A 25,170-nucleotide genomic window follows, 5' to 3' on the forward strand; every position below is an offset into this window, starting at 1 on the left:
TATCCAGTGGTCACAAACAACTGAGACCCTAACCCACCCTCTTGAGACAGCAGGACTCCTCCAGCAGGATAGTGATGCTGACAGACTGAAGAAATGATCAACAGAGGCGAGAAAAATTCTATCTGCTGCTTGGACTGCACTATTGGAAATGACTCAAGGGTCTGGATAGAAAAAAAGTGAAATTCAGCAGATCAGCCAGCAATAATGGGGGAAAGAAAAGCTCTATGGCCTTCCTCTGGTCTAAAAGGTATGACCTAGTCAGTCTTGCTACTCTTGCAGTTTCATATTCTATTATTACCATGATTTTCAAGAGCAATAATTCTTTGTAGTTAGGAGAGTTAATATTATCTGTCTTGCCAGGATTGCAATTGTTCTTAGGTGGAATCCAGAGCTACGCATTTAGCTCCATCAGTGAGTGACAGAATAGTGCAGGTTAATGCTCTGGATGGGGAAATTGAGGTTTGGCCCTGGAATCCCACTGCTGTCAACTGCTGAATCCCAGCCTGTGGATGATACCTCAAAGGAGTGTATCCCAGAAATTAGACAAGACTGGTAAAAATCTGGGTGTTGGGAGTCAAGTAAGTTCCTTGCCTAAGAGCCAGAGCGGCATGAGTGGGAGCTGGGAGGGGTTGAGAGTGTTCAGAGTTTGGCAGAGGACGTGATACAGGGAGGTGTGTATGAGAATATGGACATGGTGGGAATTTTCTGGATGTTATTTCAGTCTGTTGGCTTGGTTCAGCACAGAAGGTGTTCCTGGCAGTAAGCTGAAGAAGGAATTGGGCATTTTACAAGCAATGTAACAGCAGGCTGAGGGTGAGAATGAAGATGCTGTGCCTTGGAGTGAAGTCAGGTTGGGGATTCAATGTGTGCAAGGAGTTACAGTCCAGAGATGGCTCTACTGAGCGTTTGCTGGGAGGCAGAAGGGCATTGTAGATCTGCATGGTAACATGGAGATGCACTCACAGGGGCTGCACTTGGGCCGTGTGGGAACACTGCCAAGTGGGGAATGAGCTGCTTGGTGAGGGCCACAAGAGCTAAATGAGTATTTGGAGTCAAGACCCAAATTCCTGTATTTTGTGTGTACACTCATTTTGTGTTGGGCCGGAAAGATCGGGGGGATTCATGAAGTGAACAAGGAACTAAAAGGCCCAGGTGGAACTCCTTGATTAGTTTCACATGGGCAACTCTAAGTGAACACAGAGGGCGAAGTGGGAAAAAGGAGAAGCTCTGTCGGGCAGTTCCCCAAAACACCAAACACAGAAGCAGGCAGAGGGCTGCCCGATAGTGCTGGCAGTGTTGCAACGCAGGATCTGGAAATCTGTGGAATGGCCGTGGTGCTTACATACAAAATAAAACAAGTTCCCTCCACAAAAGTCCTGCCTGTGCCTGTATCTTGGTCATACCTGCCCTCAGCCTGTGCACCCACTGCTGTGCTATACGTGGGGTCTCCAGCAGGAACGCTTGTGACAGACCTGTGTGCACAGAGCCGTGTGTGGGAGGCCGGCGATGTCCTGATGGGTCTGTGCGCGGCGCAGCTCCCGCGCCACCTATCCCAAGAGCTGCCAGGCCCCGCAGGTCCCCGGACTCGCTCCGTGCTGGCGGAGGGGGCCGGCGCGTCAGCCGGCGGCCCGAGGCATTGACAGGCCTGGCCGCAGGCTCCAGCGCGGCCTGAGGGCAGAGGCGGGGCCGCTTCCTCATGCCGAGCGGAGGCGCTCGCCATGACAGGGGCGGGCCGCGGCGTCCGCGCCCGGCCGCCGTGAGGGGGCAAAGGCGCGGCGCGGCGGGGGCGCGCGGGGCCGCCCCGCCCGCCGGGAGCTCGCGGGGCCCGCGGCGGGCGCCGAGGCGGCGCGCGCCCCTCCCGCCCCGCCGCGCGCGGCCCCGCCGCCCGCTCGGGCGCCGCTAGAGGGCGCCGGCGCCGCGCCCCCCCCCCCCGCCCCGCTGCGGGCGCGCATGCGCGGCGCGGGCGGCGGCGATGGCCCCGCAGTGACGGCCGGATCTAACGGCGCCACCGCGGAGCGCGCGCGGCCCGCCCGGCCCTGCCCGCGCGCCCACCGGCCCCGCGCAGGAGGCGGCGCCGCCGCCGCGGTGATGCGGCCGCGGTGAGCCCCGGGTGCCTCCGCCGCCCTCCCGCCGCATCGGGCAGCGCGGCCCCGCCGCCGCCCCGCGCCCGTTCGCGGATCCTGCCTGCGGCCGCCGCCATGCCGGGCCGCCGCTGAGGGAGGCGCCGACAGCAGCAGGGGCCCCGCGGCGGGGCGGGTATGGCCCGCAGGGACCTGCAGTAGCGCCGCTGCCGCCCGGGCCGAGCCGCCGCTCGGAGCGAGGCCTCCCCCCGCGGGAGGCGGAGGAGCAGCCGGCGCGGCCCCCTCTGGCAGGGCCGCCGCGGCCTCCGCGCTGCCGCCGCCGCCGCCGCGCGGCTCCAGGTGGCCCCGGACCAAGGTGACACCCGGCCGGCCCCCGCCCCGGGGCCACCTGCCCCCGCGGCCCGCGCAGACCTTCTTCGCACCGCGCAGCCGGCGGCGAGCGAGCGGCGGCGATGAACCCGGTGAATGCCACTGCTCTCTACGTGTCCGCGAGCCGCCTGGTGCTCAACTACGACCCGGCGGACCCCCAGTCCTTTTCCGAGATTAACAAGCTCCTGCCCTACTTCAGGCAGTCCCTCTCCTGCTGCGTGTGCGGTGAGGATCTTTCTTTTGTTCCTGCACAATGAGCTTCCCCGGGGCTCCCGCACGGCCCTGGGCCCGCACCGGGGCTGGCCCGGCCTCGCCTCGCCCGGCCCGGTCCGGGGCAGCTCCCGGCAAAGTTTGCCGGGCCCGGAGTCGCCGGTGCCGCGGCCGCCGGGGGGGCGGCTCGGCGCTCGGGAGCGGCGGAGTGGGAACTGCCCGGGCTGAACCCGCCCCCGGCGCGGGGCAGCCGCGGGCAGGGCCGGTCACAAGGGCAGGGAGGCGGCGGGGGCTGCGTCTCAACAGCCGCGCACGCCGCGAAGGCGGTGGCGGCACGGAGAGCGTTTGCCTCAAAATGCAGCGCTTTATTATGATCACCGCCTCATCGAGGGTACGGCAGTTGTCAGTGGTTGTTGAAATACCCCGGTGTAGTGCAGTTAACCGCTTTAAAAAAGCGACGTCTGAGAGCGAGGGTGGTAAAAGATATCCAAAACGATATACAGACCGTAGAGGCAGGGGAAGAGGAACTTCGTAATTTTTTCCCCCTCCTTGAAATGTAAACAATAAGTAATTCCGATTGAAGGCCAGGAATTTTGAGCTGACAGAAACAATTTTTTTTTTTTTTTGTGCCTAGTTGATAAATGTTCTGTAACAATAATTACCATAAAAAGCAAACAGGCTGGAAGTCTGCTGGGCTTCCCCCGCTCCTGTCCCATAGAAAAGAGCGTTCTGTGTGCTGTGGGCAAAGGCAGTATCCGGAATTTCGGTGTTACAGCCTGGAATTGCATTCCGCTGTGTTGACGGAGTGGGAGCATGTGTCCGTTCCTGGGAGGAAGCTCTGGAATAAACTGTTAGGTTTCCTTGAACTTCCCTCTGAAGCCTTGGTCGGTGTCGGGAGTGGGCTCTGACCTGTTAGACCTCTTGGTTGTTAAATTTTTTAAATCTCCTTTTCTTCCCTCTGGTAGTTTTAAGTCCTGCCCAGTTTGTGTTTGTATTTTCCTGACAGAGTGGTTTTATGTTCAGTATGTTTGTCGATACCGATGTGTGTGTTACACTGGGTTTGAACTGAATCACTAGGGTTTAGAAAGTTAAATATTTAATTTATTTACATGATCAGGATTTAACTGTTGAGACGGCTAAAGTAGCGTTAGATGCTTCCTATCCTCTCGCTATTGGCTCCTCCCACCTAAAGTCTTTGAAAATAGAGATCTGTTTGCACTGGGAAAGAGGGAGCCCGTTCCCAGGATCTCTGCATCGTCATTTCCTGAAGTAATTTGTCTTAAGGATTTTTCCTTATGGAATCCCGATGCTAGTGTTGATGCATCTCTGCTTTTTATTCCTTATCACCTAAGGCCTAATTGATTCCGACCCCAGCTGTGCTTTCTTCCCATACATTCCTCCTGCTTTTGGTCAGTCACTAGACTGCTTTTGCCAAAAAATATGCAAGTATCGTTCTGATTTTATTTAATAAGATATTTGCATTGCTGTGCTCTCCGGCCTCTCCACTTTAAGCCTGGTCTTCTGAAATGTGTTCTTTGTTCTCCTTGCCTTGCCTTCTTCCCTTCTCGGCCTTTTGCAATCTTAGTTTTACACTCTGTGCTATTGAAATTGTCTATCTTTAATTTGTCCCTGCCCAAATTGCTGAGCTTTTTTCCTCCCTTCTTCAGCTTTTCTTGCTTGGTTTTCTGTCACTCTCGGTAGAGCAAACCACCTTTTTTGTTTGTTTTCTTCTATTTCCTTGTGCCTCCGTGGATATTCCTATTTAAAAACTACCTCTTGATGGTTCCGCTTTCTCTCTTGACCCTTTATTTTCTTGGAGTATTAGGGTTATTCCTTTGGTGTATATTTTTTTTTTCCTACTGTGGCCAGCTTTCAGATAACTGTAGCTGCTGTTTATTTGAAATGTTTTGCTTACAGCTGATTAGCCAGTCTTATCTGTGCCTCCTGGACTCCTGTTTGTGGTGTGTCAGTATCCAGGGGCCTCAGTAAATTCCACGCTCTCTGTCAAGCCTTGCAGTAAAACAGGGTTACTCAGGTGTCTGTCTGGAGCCTGAGGTGGCCATGGGGGAGTGGGCCTGCGCCACACAGAACTGCTCACTCTGGTGTTCCCAGTGTCACAAATCTACAGTTCAGACAGGTAAAGGCCAGTCCATCTTTTTCTCATTTGCTTTTTGTGTTCCTTTTCTCTTAGTGCTAAGAGCTGCTGCACCTTTTACACCTTCTGAGTATTTAAGAATACAACCATCAACCATTTAGCTTTGATGTTTTAAAAGATGAAAGTCTAAGAACTGGAGGCTACATTGAGAGATCATGACAGTGAGCACTGAGACCACCCAAAACTGCCAGAATCCCAGAATATTCTGAGTTGGAAGGGGCCCACAAGGGCCATGGAATGTTAGTGAAAGGCCCATAGAGAGAATGGACACAGAACCTTGGTGTTCTCAGCACCCTGCTCGGATCAGCTGAGCTAACTGTGCACTGTGGCTTTGGGTTGGGTTTTTTATTTTAATACTTGATAGCTTTTCTGATAGCTTTGCTGCCCTGTTTGCCGTTTAGACCCTGAGATCCAAATACCTGGCTCTGGGTCCATGTACGCGGGACTTGGAGTGTCTGGTACTTCCCTTGCACAGATCTTTACAAAGTGCTGAGTGCTTTGTTGGAGAAATGCTGCAGGAAGTAGCAGCCGTGGTTAAAGTCTCAAGTGCTGGACTTCTAGGAATTCCCTTGGGAAGTTACTGCACAAATTAGTGTTCCTTATGTCATCAGCTTTTTCTCAGTGTGTAATCTCTCTTGACTGCATTCTGTAATGCTTTGTTGTGCTGTAGGTATTAATTCCACGGTCCAGATTGTCCCTTTAACTTTAGGGAACTGTTTTTAGGAGAAATGAGTGCTAGCTACATAAATCAGCTAACATTCCTGGGCTTCCACTTTGCTCCCAAAGCACGAGGCATAAGCCAGCTCATTTCCTTGTGATCCCATAGTCTTTTACACCAGCTCACATAGCAGGGGGTGGCAGAAGTTTTTGGACCCACATAGTTATGAAGTTCTAATTAAAGCTCTGATTTCAGATTCAGATTGGCACACATGGAGTTGCAGCAGTAGAAAGCCAAAATGTAAATACAGTATGTCAGTGTAAGTCAGCTGAATCAGTTCTGGGTGGATTCAAGGTCTCCCTCTTGCCTCATGATTGGTGATAAAGGTTCAGTTCTGTAGCTGGAACAGCCGTGTGTATATTTCTAGGATTCAAGTGTTACCATGTGACAATTTCCTGGACAGTGCTGTAGGTAATACATCATCCTTTTATAGGGATGTATAAGACAATATTTCCTAGAGCTTTTAAAACTTGAAAATAACTGCTCCCAAGTGTGCATTAGGCAGAAGGGCTGTGCCTTGTGTGTTTTAAGGATGTGAAATGCAAGTTTCAGCCTCTGGAATAAAGTGATTGTTATAAAATTGCATGTTAATACACATTTAGTTTAAAAATAGCATAGTAGAATTTATGCAACCAACTTCTGTGTTTTAAAGGTGCTGTCTGTTGGGGTAAACATCTTAGCAGTGCCATTCTCTGGTTCAGATACCATGCAGGTAACTGCAAATCATTGGTCTTTTCAGCATTAAGAGCCTTCTCTGAAATTCTTGTAAGAGTTTAAATGCTTGTAAGAGATAGAATTGCCAGTCAGATCAGCTTAGCTTTTTATCCATAGAAAACTTCATCGTGGAGTCTCTGAAAGATATTTCAAAGGTATGTGAAATGAAAGATTGTTATTGCTGTTTGAGAGAGTTCTTGGAAGCTGGCAGGGCTGCCGGACAACGTTTTATGCTTGGCCAGGAACCCAGCTGGTGCTGGGAAATACAGGATGAGAATACAGTTCTTGTCTTAAACATCCTGTAATCTCAGTAAGGGGATGTAAGACAACATGTGGCTTTAGGGAGATTAGGGGGGGAGGAACAAAGAAACCCATGGCAGCACTGACTGGTACCTCACAGAGCCCCATCCGGTGTTCTGAGGCAGCTCTTGATAATTTTAGCCAGGGGGTTGAAGGCTCAGTGCTGCAGTAACATTGTGGAAGCAACTCCCAAGCATGGGCAATGGCTGGATTGCCAAAAAAGTAAAATAAGAACTGTTAACTTTGGGTTTTCTATATAAAGATTAGTGTAAGGATGTTATTTCCCTCCTGCTCTTGTGTAAAAGCAATAACCTGTTTTGAGAGTTTTATACTGCCAAAGTAAGTTGAATGGAGTGTATAATATAATTACATATTATAATCAGTTATACTTGGCCCTAGATCTGAAATGTCTCCGTAGTTGGTGGTATACAGTTGTGTACAGTTTTCCACTTTGTGCCATTCTGTTCATGTGAGGGCTTCTCCTACTCTCCCTCGCCCCTCTCTGAGGTGATTCTCCTTTGCTTCTGCAGTTCCTGTGTCCCCCAGTGCCCTTCCCTGGTCAGCAGCTCTTGGGGTGTGGTTGGAACTCTTGGTTCCAGCTCCCAGGCAGAGCTCTGTGCTGTGGGCTGCACTCTGTCACTGGGAAATGGTGGAAACTGGGCCTGGACAGTTGGACTGAACTTCCCTCGCAGGGGAGATACTTAACCTAAACAGATGGAAACTTCCTGGGAAATTCAGTTTCCTGTCACAAACGTGGAATAAGGGAGATGAAACAAATTCCCTTTCTAATAAACCTTAATTATATGGATTATACTGGAGTTTCCATTTGGGATGTTAGCCATGGCTACGTTGAGCTTGGATAACAGAGTGTTAGACTGAAAAAAGCGTGAGTTTTTTTAAGTTTTGGGATGGAAAAGTTCAGCTTAGGACTTCTTTGTTGTCTGTTCCTCCTAGGTTGAGGAGAGTGAAGGCTGATTCATGATCTGTGCTGCCAGATCAGAGTTGCCTTTTATGCTTGAAAATTGGTCTGGTTCTGTGGGGTTTTTTAAGGTATTTTCTCCATTGACATTTTCTTCTTTCCTCTGTTTTCAGTTATGAGAAATACTGTAAACAAAACTACTGGTAGCTTTTAAAAGTACATGATTTTCCCCTTAAAAATGGTCACGAATGGTTGCCAAAACACTTCTGAATTTGTGGAGAATGTGAAAAATAATCAGCATCTCTGAAACAACCATCAGAGAGTATGGACTAGGGGACTAAGTCTAAGTACCTGTCAAATTCCTTCTGCTGCAGGTATTCTGTTTGTCCTTGTTCTGGGGAGCAGTTGTCTATAAAATGTCCAGTCACACATCTCTGTATACACCACTTTTTACTCAAGAATATGTTGGGTGATTTCCTCTTAAAATCTCCCTACTCAACTTCGTTTCCCTTTCCTGTTTTCAAACCCTGTGGGTGACTCCTGGGAGAACTGCTTTGTCAAGGTTGTCTGCATTGTCCTGCAGAAGTTTTGATAACAAAAACTTCTACCAGTAGAAATTAAATTGGTTTCTAAACTAAAAATACCCCTCTACCTTAGAAGAAAATTGAGAAGGAAGAGGAGTAGCTGTGGCCCCTCGGTGGCAGCTGGGTGACAGTGACTTCCAAAGAGGGTTGCAGCGCTGTCTTTGCTGGGACTGGGGAGGAGCGTTCCTGCTTGAGGAGCTGGGAGGTGATGGATGCCTTTGGTGGTGCCTGAGGATATTGATTAAAGCCATTGTGTTCCCGAGTGTTTAGAGAGGAGTTAATGTGCTGCCAGGAGGCATCTTTATTGGGGTGGCTGAGCTCCACCGGTCCGTGGGCAGGGAGCACTCCAGCACACCTCCCTCTGCCTTTGTTTGCTTTGCTACCCAAGATTTACACGTCAGGCCTCTCAGCGGGGACTGAGCGTTCCTGGATATCGTGTTGGAGTCTTTAGTAAGGCCAGAAAACATTCCCTGGGGCTGGGCAGTGACTTGAGAAGTGATGGCCGTCCAGCCTTTCCCGAGCACGGTGCTTTGCAGGAGCTCTCCTGCAGGAGATGCAGGAGATGGCCCGCAGTGATGGAATTCGGTCCTCCGGCTCTCCTGAGCCTGCCCACGGCTGAATTCGGTCCTCCGGGTCTCCTGAGCCTGCCCACGGCTGAATTTGGTCCTCCGGGTCTCCTGAGCCTGCCCACGGCTGAATTCGGTCCTCCGGCTCTCCTGAGCCTGCCCACGGCTGAATTTAGTCCTCCGGCTCTCCTGAGCCTGCCCACGGCTGGCTCCCTCTGCGCTGTGCCCTTGGGGAGCACGCGTCACGCTGACATTCTGATGTTCCAGCATTTTGGTGTAGTGGGGAAAAATGGTTTGCGTTGCTTTCTGTGTGCTCGGGGAATGTGATGAACTTGATCTATAACTTCCAAGGCAAGTTCTAACTCTTGTGAGTGTTTCTGCAGCTTAGAAACATGCTATTATTTTATACCCATAGGAGAAATGTTAACTTCGCTATTTGAAACTTCTCAAAATACAGCAGTCTTGACTTTTGGAAAACATCATTATGTGAAAATTTTGCACTGCATGGTGAAAAAGATTAATTTATCCATCTTCTTCAAGCCTCAAAGTTGGAACTTTACCACCTAGTTTGTTAAAAATACATTTAGAATTTTTCCTGTCAGGGATTTTGTAAACACAAGGACTTTAAGACAGAACTATAACTTTAACATAGGACTTAGTAAAAATGTTCTGTTGTTTCTTATGTGGGGGGTGAACTCAAATAACAAGGCAGTCAGTCCCTTCTGCAACTATAATGCAATTTGTTGTAGGTTTTTTCCTTGAACTTTAGCTAAATAGGTTGACTGTATTTCTCCAAATATGAAGAAAAATAGTCTAACTGTCTTCTGATCTTGGTTAAATTGGGTTCCCATGGCGTTCAGGCAAAAACAGTGCAGTTTTTATTTTTTCAGAGAGTTATACAAACATCAATTCATTAGTCACAACTGTCCCTATATGAGGGTAATAATGTCTTTAGCAATTTTTTCATAGTTGTGTGTTCATGAAGGATGTGGAGAAATATTCAGTAGCCAGCAGAATATTTTCTATGATAAAATTTTGAAATAAGTATTTTTAGTTGATTTGGGTTTCTTTTAGTGCTTTTTTTGTGTCCCCCACATTTCCATTAGACCCAGCAGGGAATTTATAAGTGTTTGTGGAGGTCTTGGTCAAATTCTGGCGATGTGGTTGGGTTGATCTAAGGGCAGGGTGGTGTTTGCAGGAAGAAATAATTTCTCGTAGTTCACAGGGAAACTCTCATTGTTTCTTAGAGTTCTGTGCTGGGAGTCTTGGGAAACATTTTTGTTTCTACTTTTTGGCTGAATTGAACAATTTCTCTGTACAGAACCTTGTGTCAAAGCCCATGAAAGGATCACACATCTGTGGTGCTGTTGTTGTGAGCTGCCCTCAGCTCCACAGGGTGTTCTGCAGCCCTGGGTTCAGAGCTTTGGCCCTGGAATATTGCAGAGGTGTGGTTGTGTCTCAGCTAAGAGCACGGTGCTCTGCCCGTCTTGGGAACGTGCTTTGGGCATGCTGTGCAGTGGGTGGCACACCTGGGGACAGGGGATCCAGCAGGTTGCACTGAGAGGACCTGCCCAGTATTTTTCTTCCTGGGACAACTGCTAGGGCAGGGGTAGGACAGACATCGGTCTGGGGATTCTGGCTCCTGACTTTGGTGCAGTTTTGGTAAAATGCATCAAATCTAGCATGGTCCAACCCACCCTGAGTGTAGGTCTGGAAGTGGGGGGTGTTAGGGCTTGGGATCTGTGAGACCTTTCCCTGCTGTCATGTCCATGACAGCTGGCCCTTGCACTAACCTCTGTGAGTCAGAATGTGTTCAGTTTTCGTGGTTTTTAGGAAGTACCCAGATCTCCCACCCCTCTAAAACAGATCCCACACACTTGTTGTATTCCTCTGCAGATGGCTGACAGACCTTTTTGCTGCTCATCATATGCCTGCCTGTCTGTCGTCAATAGTTTTGCAAATAGTGCTTTTAGGGGATTTATCCAACTCGGGAAACACTGCTTTTGTGAGGGTATTTTCTGTTGTGTTTTGCCTTAAAGCGTGGCTGAGCTGCCGCTCACTCTTCAGTGGGCTCCAGCTGATCGTTTCCTGGGTGAGAAGATGCTGTGTGGAGTGGCAGGGAGCAGTTCAGGGAAGGTGCTGGGGACAGCAGGGCTTTTCCTTCCCGCAGTGCTGCAGCTCAAGCTCTGGAGCTGCAGGTAGAGGGGTGGCTGAGCACAAACCCCCCTGTGCAGTGGTGTCACAGTGGGTGAGAGCCAGCTCCTGTCCCTCAGGAGCTCCTGAGCTCTGAAGCTTGGACGTGGCAAGTTGTTGGAGCTTTCTGGCTGTTGCTAATTATTTTAGTAGAAACAATCAGATGATGTTTAATCCCAAAATGAAAAGGCTGACAGTATAGCAGTGCAGCTGTCAAAGCTCCAGGTGTGGATATGACTTTGGGGTCCTTGGCATGTAGGAGTGTGTGTGTGAAACCTCAGATGGGTAGAGCTTCCTGTTCTTCAGAGCTTGGTAGAGGCTCAGCATTTCTGTTTCTGTAATCGTGGTTTAAAAATAAGCTCGTGCTCACTGTGCCGCTTGATTGGCACAGATTGGTGGGTGGGCTCCCTTGCTGCCCTCTCCTCATGTGTCCCACGGATGCCCCCAGTGCTGGCTGAGCACCACGGTGCCAGAGCACTCCTGGTGATCCCAGTGCAGCCAGGGTGAACCCCAGGGATACATTTGTATTTGTAAAAAAAATCCGACTTTTTTTTTTCTGTTGTACTTCATAAAATTAAAGTTTAATAATGAAATAATTCTTAAGACTTTGGCTTGTTGGAAAAGCCAAGATAATTTTCAGTGATTAATGTTCCGGTAGCATTTCCAGGGACCCTAATTTCAATATTTGTGTTTAGCCCTTTCCTGCCTTTGCTGAGGATAGGTGACAATGGCTGGAGGTACCTGTTCAAGCCTTTCTTCCCAGGGAAATTCATCCATTAGGAGCGTATTTGCTGGGTACAGACACCTAACAATTGTTTTGATTCCCAATTCTTCTCCTCCCTTTGGTCTCAGAGACACAATTTGCAGATGCTTCCCCTTGTCCCTGCAGCTGTGAAATAATGCTCATTAAGGACCACAGCAGGAAGTATTCCATGTGGTTTAAGTGACCTGCTCCAGCTCCCTGGACAGCCTTTCCAGATCAGCTGGGATGTTTGGTAAATAATATATTAAAAGTTTTTTCCTCTTATGTGCTCCTCATTAATTGTGAGTGTGATATTAATGTATGTATTTAGTCAACCTTTCTGAAATCAGGATAGTTTAAGAGCTGATGTGGAAAGAAAGTCTTGTATTGGAGGCTTTGTAAGAACACAGTTTTGCTTTTGGTGTATTGATAAACCCCTCAGAAAAGAGAGTGAGAAAAGACAGAGCAGTGTTCAGTAACACCAGGCTACACAGGGCTGTAAAACTGAAGGTCTGCAGTGAGGAATTGTGGAAGGGTCTAATGCAGGTAAGTGGCTGCACAATAAAATGAAAAATTACATTTAGCTTAGAGAAATTCTAAATTACAAGCATGGAAAAATATTAACTTCAGGGCCCACCATGTTTGTATCTTTGGAGATCTATATAAATTTTCAAATTTCTAGAGAGGGGCAGCACCAATGGCCACTAGGCAAAAGTGAGATCTTGGCCTTGCAAAACCTCGAGGTTCCAGAACAGCTCAGGTGCTGTTTGTGGGACAGTGCTGCTGACTTAGTATTACAAGTAATGAAACTTAATTTTATGGGAAATTAGCATCCCATGGTTGACTTTTTTTTTTAACTTGTCAGTTCTAAGACTGAGGAGAGTGGTAATGCCACAGAATCCATACAAGAGAGAAACTTTTAAGAATGAATATTCAATGAGATATGAGTTGAAACAGAAAATATTCCCACAGCTCAAGCATTCCTAATGTCTCTCCAGTGCAGGTTGCCTGGCATTTACTGGGAGCAGAACTTGCTCTGCTCTTCCTGGCAGTGAGAGCATGTGAAGTGTTTTGTCTTGTCAGTCCGTCTGGTTTTTCCCTCAAAGGCTCCAGAAATTTAAATTTTCCTGTATCCTCTTTTAGCATTTGTACTTATTCAGGAGTTTCAGCCAAATTTATTTTGGGAGAAATAAAACACACTGTTGGTGATGTCTTTTTTAGAAATCTAATTAAAAGTTAAGGTGGTATCTTGTTATTTGGTGCCATCTCTGAAGTATTTTAGTTCTGTAAAGCATCATAACTCAGTCTTACTGTCTTAAGGAGCCAAGAAAGGCTACTGGTGGATAAGGAGTGCACCCAGCTGGTTTGTGTCATTAATTATTTGGGAATTAATTAATGCTGGTGGCTTTTGGCCCTGGGAGCATTGTAGTTCCAAGGCTCTGAAGTGTCTGCACTGGCCAGGGCACAGGTCCTGCCGGTCCTGTTGGACTCAGGATTCAGGGGGGCTGGACCATTGGTGGTGAACTCTCTGCTGAAGGACAGAACTTCTTCGAGGAGCTGGTGGGATTTAAAGTTTTGGTTTTGTTCTCTTCAGGGAACTTTTCTCCTAAAATCAAGTTGCATCTTAGGACCACAATAGCCACTCTGCCTGTGTTGTTTATATTGTGCCACTTCAAGGGAACTTTGGGAAAAAATCCAGTAATTGCCCCATCGGGTTGGACTGTGTGACTTCATGTTCCATCTGCTGGCTTTAAACCTTCCCAGCCTGATGTGATGAGTGTTTTGTCTTCTCCTGGTGGAGTCTCGTCACACTGTCACGCAGGGCAGGGCTCATTCTGTGCCACTGTCTGTGCCACCTGCCAGCTTGCTGAACAACAGTATTTCTCTCCATTTTTTAAAAACTACTGTGTAATGCCGACCTGAGCATTGACTCTTGTGATTTGTTGCTCAAAACCCAGTTTACATCAAGCCACAGCCACTGAACGATGGCTCAGGTGGAGGGCTGGGAGCAGCCCCTTGCCAAAGAGGGATCAGGGAATACAGGGAAAAGAGATCAGAGAAGTGAGTAATGAGAGAAAAGATCTTTTGATGTTTTGGGGTTTTTATCCCAGTCTGATTTGAGATGTGCACTTTGCTTCCTCTTCCCAAGTTGTTGAATTTTACTCACTTGTTGCAGCAGATTGTTTTCACTCAGGAAAATCTGGGTGGGAATTCCCTGATGGCTGTAACTCATCCAGCAGAGGCTCCGTATGGGAGAAGGGCCTGATCAAAGCTGAGAATGTGCTGCTGGGAGGGGAGGAAGGGAGGGAGGCCCGTTGCTGGGGATGACTATAGATACTCTGCAATTTAATTTAGGAGATGGAATATCTTTCTGGCCTAGAGCTGCCTGGAAATAGCAAAGCAATACTGTCACTTTCTGGATATAGGAACTAGTTGGATTGTTTCTCTACCGAATTTAGTTTCACTTGTTCTTGCATATTTTATCCTTAGGTAATATTTGAGTTGTTCTTAAGGAAAACCAAAACCATTCTTCCAGGTTTTTACAGTTTTGGGGATCTGCAGACAAAACCTTCCAGACTGTCAGTGCTGGGGTCTGAAACTTTCTGGGCTGTCAGGGGTGTGGATTCCTTTAGTAGCTGATTATTTTTTTTTTTTTGTTTTGTTTTTTATTCTAAACAGTAAAATAATGAAAAAAAAATCTTTATTCTGATGGCTTCACTAAATGCTAAATGAAAAACAACACAAAGTCTGCTGTGTCTTCTTCTGTTTAGGGGTGGATATTTCATCATTTTTACATTCCTTTCAGTTTTCCTTCTGCTCAGTTCCCAGTTGTTATTACTAATTCCATTAAAATCTTTGCAGTAAGTTGTCACAGGTGTTTATTATTTCACTTTTGGTAAATTCATAGAGATCTTGTGTGTTCTGTAAGTTTCCGTGGACAAAGCTGAAGGGGCAAAGGTGATCAGTAGTGTTGTAGTTGAGAATGTTTCTAAAGCAGCAGCACACAACAAGTTGTGGTGTGATGGTTTTCTTCTAATTTTATCTAATGTTTTAAAACCAGGTTGGCATCTGTGAGAATTTGTACATGCAGTTGTTTGGATGGGATGTTTTCTTGTGAATAACTCAACTTTTAGAGTAACTTTTTTGATAGTATAAAAAAATTCATCCAGTAATGTCCCAGAAACCTGCCTTAAGTCCATTGTAATCTTCCTCTTCCTTTTTCCCGTAGGAAATTTGCTACAAGACCCTATTGCTCCTACCAACTCCAATTGTCAGCATTATGTCTGCAAACCGTGTAAAGGCAAGAAGATGATGATGAAGCCCTCGTGTAGCTGGTGCAAGGACTACGAGCAGTTTGAGGAGAACAAGCAGCTGAGCATCCTGGTGAACTGCTACAAGAAGCTGTGCGAGTACATCACGCAGACGCCGCTGGCCCGGGACATCATCCAGGCCGTGGATTGCTCTGCAGACCTGCTGGCTCTGCTCAAGGATGGGGCACCGCTCCACGAGGAGACGGAGAAATCCTCGGATGCAGCCCTGGCTCTGTGTCTGACGCATTCCCCGGTCCCTTCCACCTCGGAGCTGGCGACGGACACGCCGGCGGGGTTCACGGCGCTGCCTGAGAGCGGCCCCAACCTGGACCTGCGGGGCTCCGTCATCAACGGCTTGCCGCCCTGCAACGGGCTGTCGGTGGAGAAGCTCGGCGTGAGCATCCCCTCTCCCGAGCACGCCAGCGCCATCGATGTGTGCAGCACCGGTGATTACATCAAAACAGAGGACATCCCCGGCAGCCTGCAGCCCGTGTGTGACACCGTGGCCACCAGCGACCTGTGCCCCGCGGGCATCGACATCTGTGGCTTCAGTGAGGACATCAAGCCGGGCGGGTCGCTGCTGCTCAGCGTCGAGGAGGTGCTGCGCAGCCTGGAGACCGTGTCCAGCAGCGAGGTGTGCGACTCCAACCTGCAGCCCGGCTTGGAGGCAAACATGGCCAACGGCCCCTTCCTGCAGCTCTCCCCCCCTCCCCTCAGCCATAACATTTTCATGTCCACAGATGCTTCTCCTCATGGGCTCTCCTGCACGGCAGCCACCCCCAAGGTGGTGAAGCTGAACAGGAAGCGCTCTCGCTCCGAAAGCGACAGCGAGAAGGTTCAGCCTCTGCCCATCTCCAGCATCATCTGCGGCCCAACACTGGGAGCATCGGCTCCCGTGACAGTCAAACAGGAAAATAAAATGTCTTTGCAGCCTATTGCGACTGTACCTAATGGAGGAACTACTCCCAAAATCAGTAAAACTGTGCTCCTGTCTAACAAAAGCATGAAAAAGAACTTAGAACATGCCCCTAAGAAATCCCACCCGAAAGCCAAACCAGGGGTGCTGAAAACAAAAGACAAGGCAAAGGAGAAAGTTCCCAGCAGTAACGTTATGCCAGGAAGCCCAACAAAAACTGTGTATAAAAAGCCACAAGAAAAGAAAGGGTGTAAATGTGGTCGTGCCACCCAAAATCCAAGTGTTCTTACATGCCGTGGCCAACGCTGCCCTTGCTACTCCAACCGCAAAGCCTGCCTTGACTGCATATGCCGTGGCTGCCAAAACTCCTACATGGCTAACGGGGAGAAGAAGCTGGAGGCCTTTGCAGTGCCAGAAAAGGCCTTGGAGCAGACTCGGCTTACTTTGGGCATTAATGTGACAAGCATTGCCGTGCGCAATGCCAGCACGAGCACCAGTGTAATCAATGTGACAGGGTCACCAGTAACGACGTTTTTAGCTGCCAGTACACACGATGAGAAAAGTTTGGATGAAGCTATAGACATGAGATATGACTGTTAAACCTTTCTTTCTTTTCCCTGCCATCCGTAGGGGAACTGCTACAGGTTTAAGGCAGCTATGGTTCTGTTTAACTTGCTGGAGCTCCTGCGTTTAGATCACTTGTATCAAGTGTTTTTCATTGCTATGTTCTGTGTATTAGTGTCTGGGAAATAGTTGCAGATAATGGAGGAGTTACCCTAAAACTGTTTTTAGTTCTTACAGCACCTCATAGTTTGAGATGGATTGCTGATGTAAATGATTTTATCACAAGATCTTTTGACAAGAAGTATATTGACCTCATTGTACTTGCTCATGCTTTGTGCTCAGTCAAAGCTTCAGCTTCAGTGTAGCATCCAGACAGTGCATCTCAACTGTGCTAGATGATGGTGTAGAGAAATAATTATTTGATGGGTTACAGTCACCATGAGCAGGAAATGACCTGACATTCCTGTGGGAAAGGCAGCACTGAGCTGGGGGATACACTCTGGAAAGGGTAGGTAGTGGTGATTGTGAGAATTGATTGTGCCCTCTACTGAACAGCATACAGTTTAAAAATGTTAATAAATATACTGAGCGAGCTGGCAGGCCAAAAGGCATCTCAGGCTGCAGGCACGGCTCAGGAGGGGTCAGGTGGATGCAAAGGTCGAGCTCCAGCTTGGATACCCTGTCCTGGTAATGTCATCATCATCCTTGGGGTTTGTCTTCCTGACACTTCACAGCTCACGTCCCTGCTCAGTTGCTCCTCTGTGCCAGCCCCCTGTGCATGACAAGTCACTGAGGGGCTGGGCTGGGGGAGAACATCACTGGTACCCTGTGAAGGTTCAAGTTCTGTTAGCACCATCGTCTCCCTTTCCCGAGTTCCTGCTGTTTTACTGCTGTTGCTTCTAGGGAAGAGAAGGGGTTTTGTGGGTTACAGGAAGTCCTTGGCTGATTTTCCCCCCTCTGGTGCTGATCAGTGCCAGGGCTACGGGGAGATGCTGCAGCACTTATCACCACTGGGGGGTTGTTGGATCAGGTTTCTAACAGAGCCGGGACCCCTCCCACGGAGGGGAGTTCCCTGCTGACAGGCACCTCCCAGCCAGGGCACAGGATCGAGGGCTATCGAAGGTCAAATTTTTGGGGTGTTTGCTAAACAGAATAAGCTATATATAACTCACTCCACCCTGAACCTATCTCACGTTTTGCTAAAATGTTGAAAGCAGCTTTTGAAGGTCATTGCTTTTCAACCTGGGCCAAAAGGCTCAAAAATGGAAAAACAACACAAAGTTGTCGAGCTTATCTGGAAAAGTGTTACAGTGAGAGAATTCCTCTTAGGAATTCGGCTTTGTGCAAAAATGGTTGATTTCAGCGCAATCCCTAAATAAGAGCGCAGGCACAAGATTTAGTTGTGCCTTCAGGGCTTCTCTGGAAGCCTAAAAAGTTGAGATTGCTTTGTGAAAGTAGAAATTCTCCTCTTGGAATGATAGAGCACAACCCGAACATGGGCTGACTCGAACACAAACATTACTGTCTGATTTTAAAGGCCATTCCTGTTTCAGCAGCATGTTAAATAGTGTGTGGATTTTTTTAGTTCCTTTCCTGCTTCCATCTTCCCTCTTCCTCAGGCACAGCCCCCACGGTGCTTTCCGGCCCGGCGCTGGGTGTGCTTTGATTTGGCACAAAGCACGTACAATGACGGTTCCTCACCGAGAAATGAGCAAAACCCTTTGGACACAAATGGCACCTCCTTTTGTTTTGTAGTGTACCATGGTGTCATTTTCTGTGAATGTGGTCGGAGCTTTTTGTTGGTTTTGGTTTGTTTCTCCCCCCGTCTTTTCTGTGGGGTGGGCAGGGTGGGGGGTTAAAGCCATAGGAAGAAAAATGTGATGTACGTGTCCAGTCTGTACTTTTTTGTTTTTGTTTTGCAAGAAGAGTTGAAAAATATTTTTGATAATGAGTAAATGGTGGAAAATGCTTCTTAGTATTCTTGTCTTTATTTGCCAACCCAAGTACCTAAGATCTGTGTTTTTTAGCCCTCATGAGATTTAACGATGTCCTATTAAAATGTATTTAGTTAAACTTGTATGTGATTTTTGTGTTGACCCAGAGGGATCCTACCAGTCTCTAATTTGGTGGTTTGATCGTGACCTACTAATGTAAATCTGTTTATTAGTCCACTACGTGTAAGCGAAGTAGCGACCTGGAGTCTGGGAGCGGCTGCACAGCACGGGTTGTGTCGGAATGCTTTTGCAGAGCTGTTCAGTTTTGCTAAGATTGTTGATGGTACATTTTTAGGACTTTCATTAAATTAAATACAAAGTACCTTTGCTCCAGAAATGTGGGAGTATTTGGAATCTTTACTATCTCACTGCTGCATTCAATGTGGTACCAAAAGTTGGAGAACTTAGGTCAAGAGTGTTTTGGAGCGTCGACAGGAGAGCCCTGATGGTTAATGTAAAACTGCAAATGGTAGATTCAGGTTGTTTCTAAAAACATTTCCTTTTATGCTGCCACATTCTTGAAATGTATATTAAAATTCAAATTGATTTAATAAATGTTAGTTTTCTAATTCTATTTGGCAACTGCTGAAGGCATCAGTGTGGCATATGTTGAACTCACTGTCTAAATACTACTTAGTGTGTTGATGATTAATTCTCTAATTGTTTAAATTAGGGTTGGCTTGGTTTGGTTTCCTTGCCCTCCTGGCTAGTTGTTTGTGTGCTGAGCAATGGAAAGGATCGTCTTGGTGCTGACAGGAATTCCAGCAGCTCCAGCTGGGAAAGCATTCCTTCCACAGCAGCTTCCTGGTTTGGTGCCTTCCTGCCTTGGCTTGGGCAGAGAGCAGGGTGAGAACGCAGTCCGGCACAGCCCAGGAAGGACTTGTCCCTGCTGCGGATCCCGCGGAGCCGGAGAGTCACTGGTGGGTGCAGCTCAGTGATGAGTTGAGTGCAGCCTGGCCCCAGCTGGGCTGCCCGGAATTCCCGGAGTTCCTCCTGCTGCGGGGGGCTCTGGATGCGGGGAGCTGTTCTCAGTGTTGGCACAGAGAGAGCTGCTTGGGGATTTCTTACAGAGGAAGTGTGTGGTATTCCAGTTTTCTTCCTTCCCCTTGAAGGCAGGGATTAACTGCCAAACTTTATTAAAACCTTGTAATTTGTAGAGGAGAGTCAAAAAGAAAAAGCAGGTTTTGGTCATGTGTAGCGGTATAAAATCCAGTGCTTCTGACCATCCAGATCTGAACGTGGTTATGAACAAGGAGAACCCCTCTGTGCTTCCATGTGGAGTGGAAAGGCTCTTCCCAGGTATCACACATTAGGACATGTTAAAAAACATTCAGACCCACAAGTCAATGTGGCTGTTGGTGATAGGGCTTAGAGGGCAGGGTGGAGCTCTCAAAGGTTGGATTTGCTGATTATGGGGGTCTTTTCCTGCAACAAACCAGGGGTTGGGATTAAATCCCAGAGGAGGGGGGACAGGGAGAAAAACATTCCCCACTGGATGTGTTACCTTGCAGCTCTCCCAGCAGGAACTGTTCTCGTTCCCTGGCTTGTCTGACCACAGTGCAGAGCCAGGGGCACTGGGGGCACAGCAGCCTCTCCCTGCAAATGTTCTTCCCTTGCATGGGAGCTGAAAACATTCCCAGGAGCAGCGGCCCTCGGTGCCTTCAGCACAGCCCGGGACTGCCCCTGCCAGTCCCAGCATTCGGTGGTGTCAGAAGAACCTGCAGAGTTATGGAGAAGTAAACCCGAAAAGCCTGTTTGCCACGGCAGGTACTTCTGGCACAGCAGGGAGCTGCTCCCTCAGTGAAACTCCCAAGAGTTTCGAGGAACAGATCCCACAGAGGAACAGATCCCACAGCTGCGGCACAGGGATGGTGCAGAGGTTCTGCTGTGACCCAGCACAGAAGCATCTTTTTACTGCATGCAAGAAGCACCCCCATCCCAGATAATTCTTATTTCAATTCTGTGCAAATCAGTTAGAAAAGGATTTTTGATTGCTAAATTGGAGAACTGAAAAGATACAAACAAGCACCTATGTAAGGATCATTCCATGCGTGTGGCACAGCTGAGGAAATCCCCTCTGAAAGGTAGGTGATGCTGTTTCTGGTACTACCAAGAACATCACAGGCAGGTCTTTGGTCTTAACTGTTTAAATTTAGAGATTGAAGTGCTTTTGATACCCTAAAGAAACTCACCCAAAGGTGACTGTTCTACAGACACATTTAGGCACCCCTTGGTGAAGCAATACAAGAGCAACACACTGCATACACGCTGCTTGAGCATTTGCATATAGGTAAATTAGAAAAGGCACTACTAGTTTTCCCTTTCTTTTTCATCTTCTTTCTTTTTTTTCCCCTTGTTCATTCCACTTGCAAAAGATCCAGGAGATATCTCCTTTTGTTCAGACAGGTTGAAATGAGGGAGTTGGACGTTTTGGTAAGTCATCAGAGGGACAGTGCTCCATGTGAGGACACGGATGTGAGGGAGGTAAGTGGTCAGATTGCTTTATCCCAGTATTTTTGAGAAGAAAGCCTGGAATTTTGGCTTTGGAAGGTATTTGCTTGCAGGTAGCTGGGTGGTGTGAACTCACCACAGCAGGGAAGGAGAGTTTGGCACAGCAGCTGGAGATGAAGTGAGCAGTAACACTACCCCACCACCAAGACAGGTTTTCCTTTTTAAATTCAAAAGTCCTTTATTTGCCAAAAAAGAATATAAAGTAAAAATACAAAGAGCAAACCATGCCACCACAAAATGTCTCCAAAACTACTTTTACAAAGTATGAGAACTTTTATTATTATTATTAAATATTCAGTTTCTAACCCCCTCACCCAGTGATACAGTGAGAAGATGAGCACACAAGGGGAAGCTCTGTTTATGTTTTTCTTACAGTACCTCATGCTCATCCCTGAGGTTCAATTTTGTTTGCATAGACCCAAGACAGTGATCTAGAGACGCCAAATCCATACTGTTACAATGATATTTCAGTGAACTTAGCATTGGTCTTTCAGGACTATTTTGTTTTAGAAACTGAACCCAGTACCTTGGTTAGAGCGTCTTGAGTCAGCTTCGTTAAATCCTTGGTTCAGGAGAGCAGGAAGGCTTTGGAATCCCTCTTTTGCTGCCCATGTCTGTTCTGCAGCACTTGCCCCTCGGAGGCAGGAGGGGAGCTGGAGCAGTGCCCAGGGTTCACTGCCAAAAACTGGGATGCAGCAAGTACTACTGAGAAAAAATCCAACTACTACCATTCCAGCAGTAGTACTGAGCCATACCTCCCGTCTTAGTACTGCAGAGAGAAAATATTTGTGATACAACAGTAAAAAGCAAGGGGTTTGTAAGAACACAGGCTTCGATTTGCTAGACAAAAGCAGACTAGAAACAAGCACAATCATATTTTTATCATGCAAAACTGAATTTTACTCACTTTTCTGACTACTTGTAAGGAAAAAGCCTTCAGTGTGAGCTGGATGTGCACTGAAAAATGCAGGATGTGTCCTTCCCAGGATGCAACATCTGAAGTGGCACTGACATGGAGTCAGGAGGCAGAGCCAGAGCCAAGGGACTCCTGCAAATCTTTTGGGCAGTGATTCTGGGGCTGCTTCACTGCAGCTGAGCAGCTCTGCTGGCTGGACACAAGCACCCTTGACTATCCCAGAAAAAAGCAAGGAGTAGGACAGAAGTTCCCAAATTTGCCTCACTTAAATCCTGCAGAGTTACAAACCTTCCATCCAGAGCAGCTAAGTCACAAGTGGGGTGTAGAACACCTCCTCTATTAATGCACGTGTGCCTGCTGAATTGTGGTTATTTTCAAGTACTTTAGGGACAGAGAATGGATTTCCATTCCTGGAATATTACTGCAGATTTTGCACTGCCACCACAGTAAGCAGTGGCTTCTGCAGCTTGTCCTTCTATTCACATAGAATGCAAAATATTTGCTGTAAATTGTTTATTTTTTTTTTCTGGATTAGCTTGTGTTGACCTACCAGAAAGCACGGATTGGGTTTGAACTCACTCTATGTTGTTGTAGCAGTGCTGGATGTCTGTTTGAAGGAGAGGGGCTGGGTTTGGGCTCAGCAGAGCAGCTTTCAGCTTCCTGTCTCCATTTATTTAACCAAACCTCGGGAAGGCAGCTGGTGAGTTTTACCAGACTCTGGGGTCTGACTTCTGCAAAGAAAGGCACCAGTTCAGGCTGGTGGGGTGTGAGGTGGGAGCCTGAATTCAGGGATGAGTGGAATTAAAGGCCCTCTGCAAAAGGCAGATAAGAAGGACGCTGAAGTGGTGGGTGACTGAGGCTTTCCAGAACTGGCAAACAAGCCATTGCAGTACTGCTGCTGCTGGAGGACCATGAGGGTTCCTTTTCAGCCTAGAAGGGGGTCGGGTTCTTCTCGTTCCTTTTGAGGAATCTTAGTCTTTGGAGAGATGTAAAGGGACATCAAACTGAAAGGCCCCTCTGGACCATGGCAGTGAGTGAAGGGTGAACTCCTGCTGTGCCCAGGTTCTTCTCAGAAAAACGTGGCTGGAGCAGCAGCTGGGGGACCTCCATCCTGTGTCCATTCCTGCAGTCAGTTCCTTGGTGGTTCTGCATTTGGGCATTTGTGGAATCACCCCCAGGGAAGGTTTTCCCTTCAAGGTTATGGCAGTGATGGAGATGGGATCCAGACATGCTGTGTGCTTGCTGCATTCCAGGGGCTTGTCTTGGTTTGGTCAGGGTGCTCCGTGCTTCATCTATTACTATGGGATGCAGGGCACCTGGCAGGGCCTTTGCTAACAGTGTGGGCATCCAGAAGTTTCCCAAATACCAAGTCCAGGATCCTGGGGGGTGTGCATGCATCTGGTCAGTTCAACCTGAAACCTTTCTTCCCGAGTTTGATCGTGGGAGAGTTCTGACCCCAGGGAGGCAGCAGCACAGCCCCCTGGGCAGTGGCAGGCAGGCCTTGGGCTTCAGAGGCTCCTGGAAAAGCCCAGACTGCACTGGAGTGATCAGCCCGGTCCTCATTGGGATACTGACCCCTGGAGGCACTGCAGGGACCCAGTCCCGTCCTGTCCCTGGGGACACACGAGTTCTGCAGTGCCCGGGTGCGCTCTGCCTCCAGGCAGGGCAGCAGGGCAGCTGGCAGCAGGGGCAGGCATCTCCCAGGAATCCTGGCAGGAGGCACAGCTCGAGGCTCTCAGAGAGAGGTAGCAGGAGATACAGGGCACACACAGCAGCCCAGCATCACAGACTGGCACAGCTGGGAGGGCTCAGACCTGTCCCAGCTGAGAAGGAAAGGCCCAGACCTGCTTGTACATATGTGAGGGCTAAAATTAAGAATTTGTTCTAATCATCCCTGCGCTGAACCACAGTCCCTGCTGGCCAGAAGGGACAGCTGCAGCAGCAGTGTGTGCTGAGAGCACAGGTATCACTCATGATTCTAGGGGGAAAGTCCATTTAATTTTGCACTTAAAGCAAGAATTCATTAGTTACAGCATTTCCTCCCTGAGCCTGGGAGAAAAAATAATTTTGGCAATAATACAAACTAATTCCTTTACTAGTTAAAAGAGGGGGTTGGTTTTTTTCTTCATTATCTCAGCTTAGTCTCTTGGTTATAGAGGTTGAAGAAGGCTACAGGAGAGGAGAACACAAGAATGGATGGAACTGGTGCACACCAGGCACAGCAGTCTCAACACAGTGGCTGAACAGCAGAGATCTGTATTTGCTGTAAATACTCTGCAAAACACTTCTACAAAGTAGAAATCTACACAGACAAAGCTCTGGCCAGAGGCAGATCAGCACAGGAGGGGACACAGGACTAGAACAGGTAACTGGGTCTCAAATTCCTAGAGAACATGATGTGGTGTAGTGCTGAAACTGCTCACAGATCCACAGCAGTGAAACAGTCCAGCAGCCAGTGGAAGAGCTGGGGGCAAAGGGACTTCATCTCCCCATGCACAGGCACGTTCCCTTTGTTTCCAGGACAGGAAGGAAAAAAAGAACTTCACTGTGACCTGTGTTTTAAAAGATTTCTAGACACACATTGAAGTTAATTTGGCAGCTCTTTTGTCACTCCTGGTGTAAAGCCAAGGGGCCAGAGTGGCACAGCACAGAACTGAGAAATGACCACTATAGATGTTGCATGCAGCTGTTACAATCATTAGATGCTGGCATTTATTGCACATCTGGGGACATAACAGAATTTATATATAAATGAAACAAGGTGCAATCACCATTTTCAGTGAGTGTGCACAATAACACATTGTAAAAAGCCTTTTCATAGAAATTACCTTATTGCAATTACACAGGAAGACAAAAAGGGGTCTCAAGTTTCAGTGTACAAAATAAAGCACATTGTTCCAATGACAGATTTAAGGAAAACCCCCAAGTGCCTTGGGACTGAATGCTATCCAGTTTGAAAGACATGGGCTGTCTTCCACTTCTCTATGCTCAGAGATCTGAGATAATTAGCTTGTCTGACTTGTCTCCAGTTTCAGGGGGAGGTAAGACTTCATCTGTGTCATAGTCATCTTCACATGATCTGCAAAGAAAAAAGGTGTGTCTTTAAAAGCTGTATTTTGGTTTTCAGGGCTGTTACTTCAGTGGTTACTAAGTCAGCTGGCTAAAATGCAGCAGCATGTGAGAGGTGAACCTTGAGGAGGAGATTCCTGAGGCATGGGGAAGAGGGTGGGAGTCATCAGTACTCTGACAGCAGACATGGATCTGTGCTCCCATCCAGCCTGCTCTCACTGGTGTTCAGCATTAGAAAATTTGAATCCAGCTTCAGTAACAATTGTCAGGAACTCCCAGAGCCTCGATAGTTCAGTGGAGAAATAAAGTAATCCAAGCACAGCCCTGGGCCCCAGAGG

The 25,170-nt window shown here is 47.9% G+C and overlaps 2 protein-coding genes across 8 annotated transcripts in view; one reads left to right on the forward strand and one right to left on the reverse strand.

Moving 5' to 3' along the window:
* Positions 1-18,910, forward strand: MSL2 (MSL complex subunit 2). 2 transcript variants are annotated; one of them, XM_068201100.1, is made up of 2 exons: positions 1-247; positions 14,781-18,910. In XM_068201100.1, the coding sequence occupies exons 1-2, from the start codon at positions 205-207 to the stop codon at positions 16,376-16,378; spliced, it is 1,641 nt and encodes a 546-aa protein (XP_068057201.1). In that variant the 5' UTR covers positions 1-204; the 3' UTR covers positions 16,379-18,910. The 2 variants fall into 2 exon arrangements, with proteins under 2 accessions (XP_068057201.1, XP_068057200.1); XM_068201099.1 differs by lacking the exon at positions 1-247 and adding an exon at positions 2,450-2,675.
* A 2,089-nt stretch (positions 18,911-20,999) lies between these two features.
* Positions 21,000-25,170, reverse strand: part of PPP2R3A (protein phosphatase 2 regulatory subunit B''alpha) — a 56,263-nt gene continuing 52,092 nt past the window's right edge. For all 6 annotated transcript variants that reach the window (XM_068201093.1, XM_068201095.1, XM_068201094.1 and 3 more), the window contains one exon: positions 21,000-24,842. In XM_068201093.1, the coding sequence (XP_068057194.1) occupies positions 24,752-24,842 (91 nt within the window). In that variant the 3' untranslated portion in view covers positions 21,000-24,751. The remainder of the gene's footprint in view (positions 24,843-25,170) is intronic.

This window comes from Anomalospiza imberbis, chromosome 10, assembly GCF_031753505.1.
Source record: "Anomalospiza imberbis isolate Cuckoo-Finch-1a 21T00152 chromosome 10, ASM3175350v1, whole genome shotgun sequence".
Lineage (NCBI taxonomy): Eukaryota > Metazoa > Chordata > Aves > Passeriformes > Viduidae > Anomalospiza > Anomalospiza imberbis.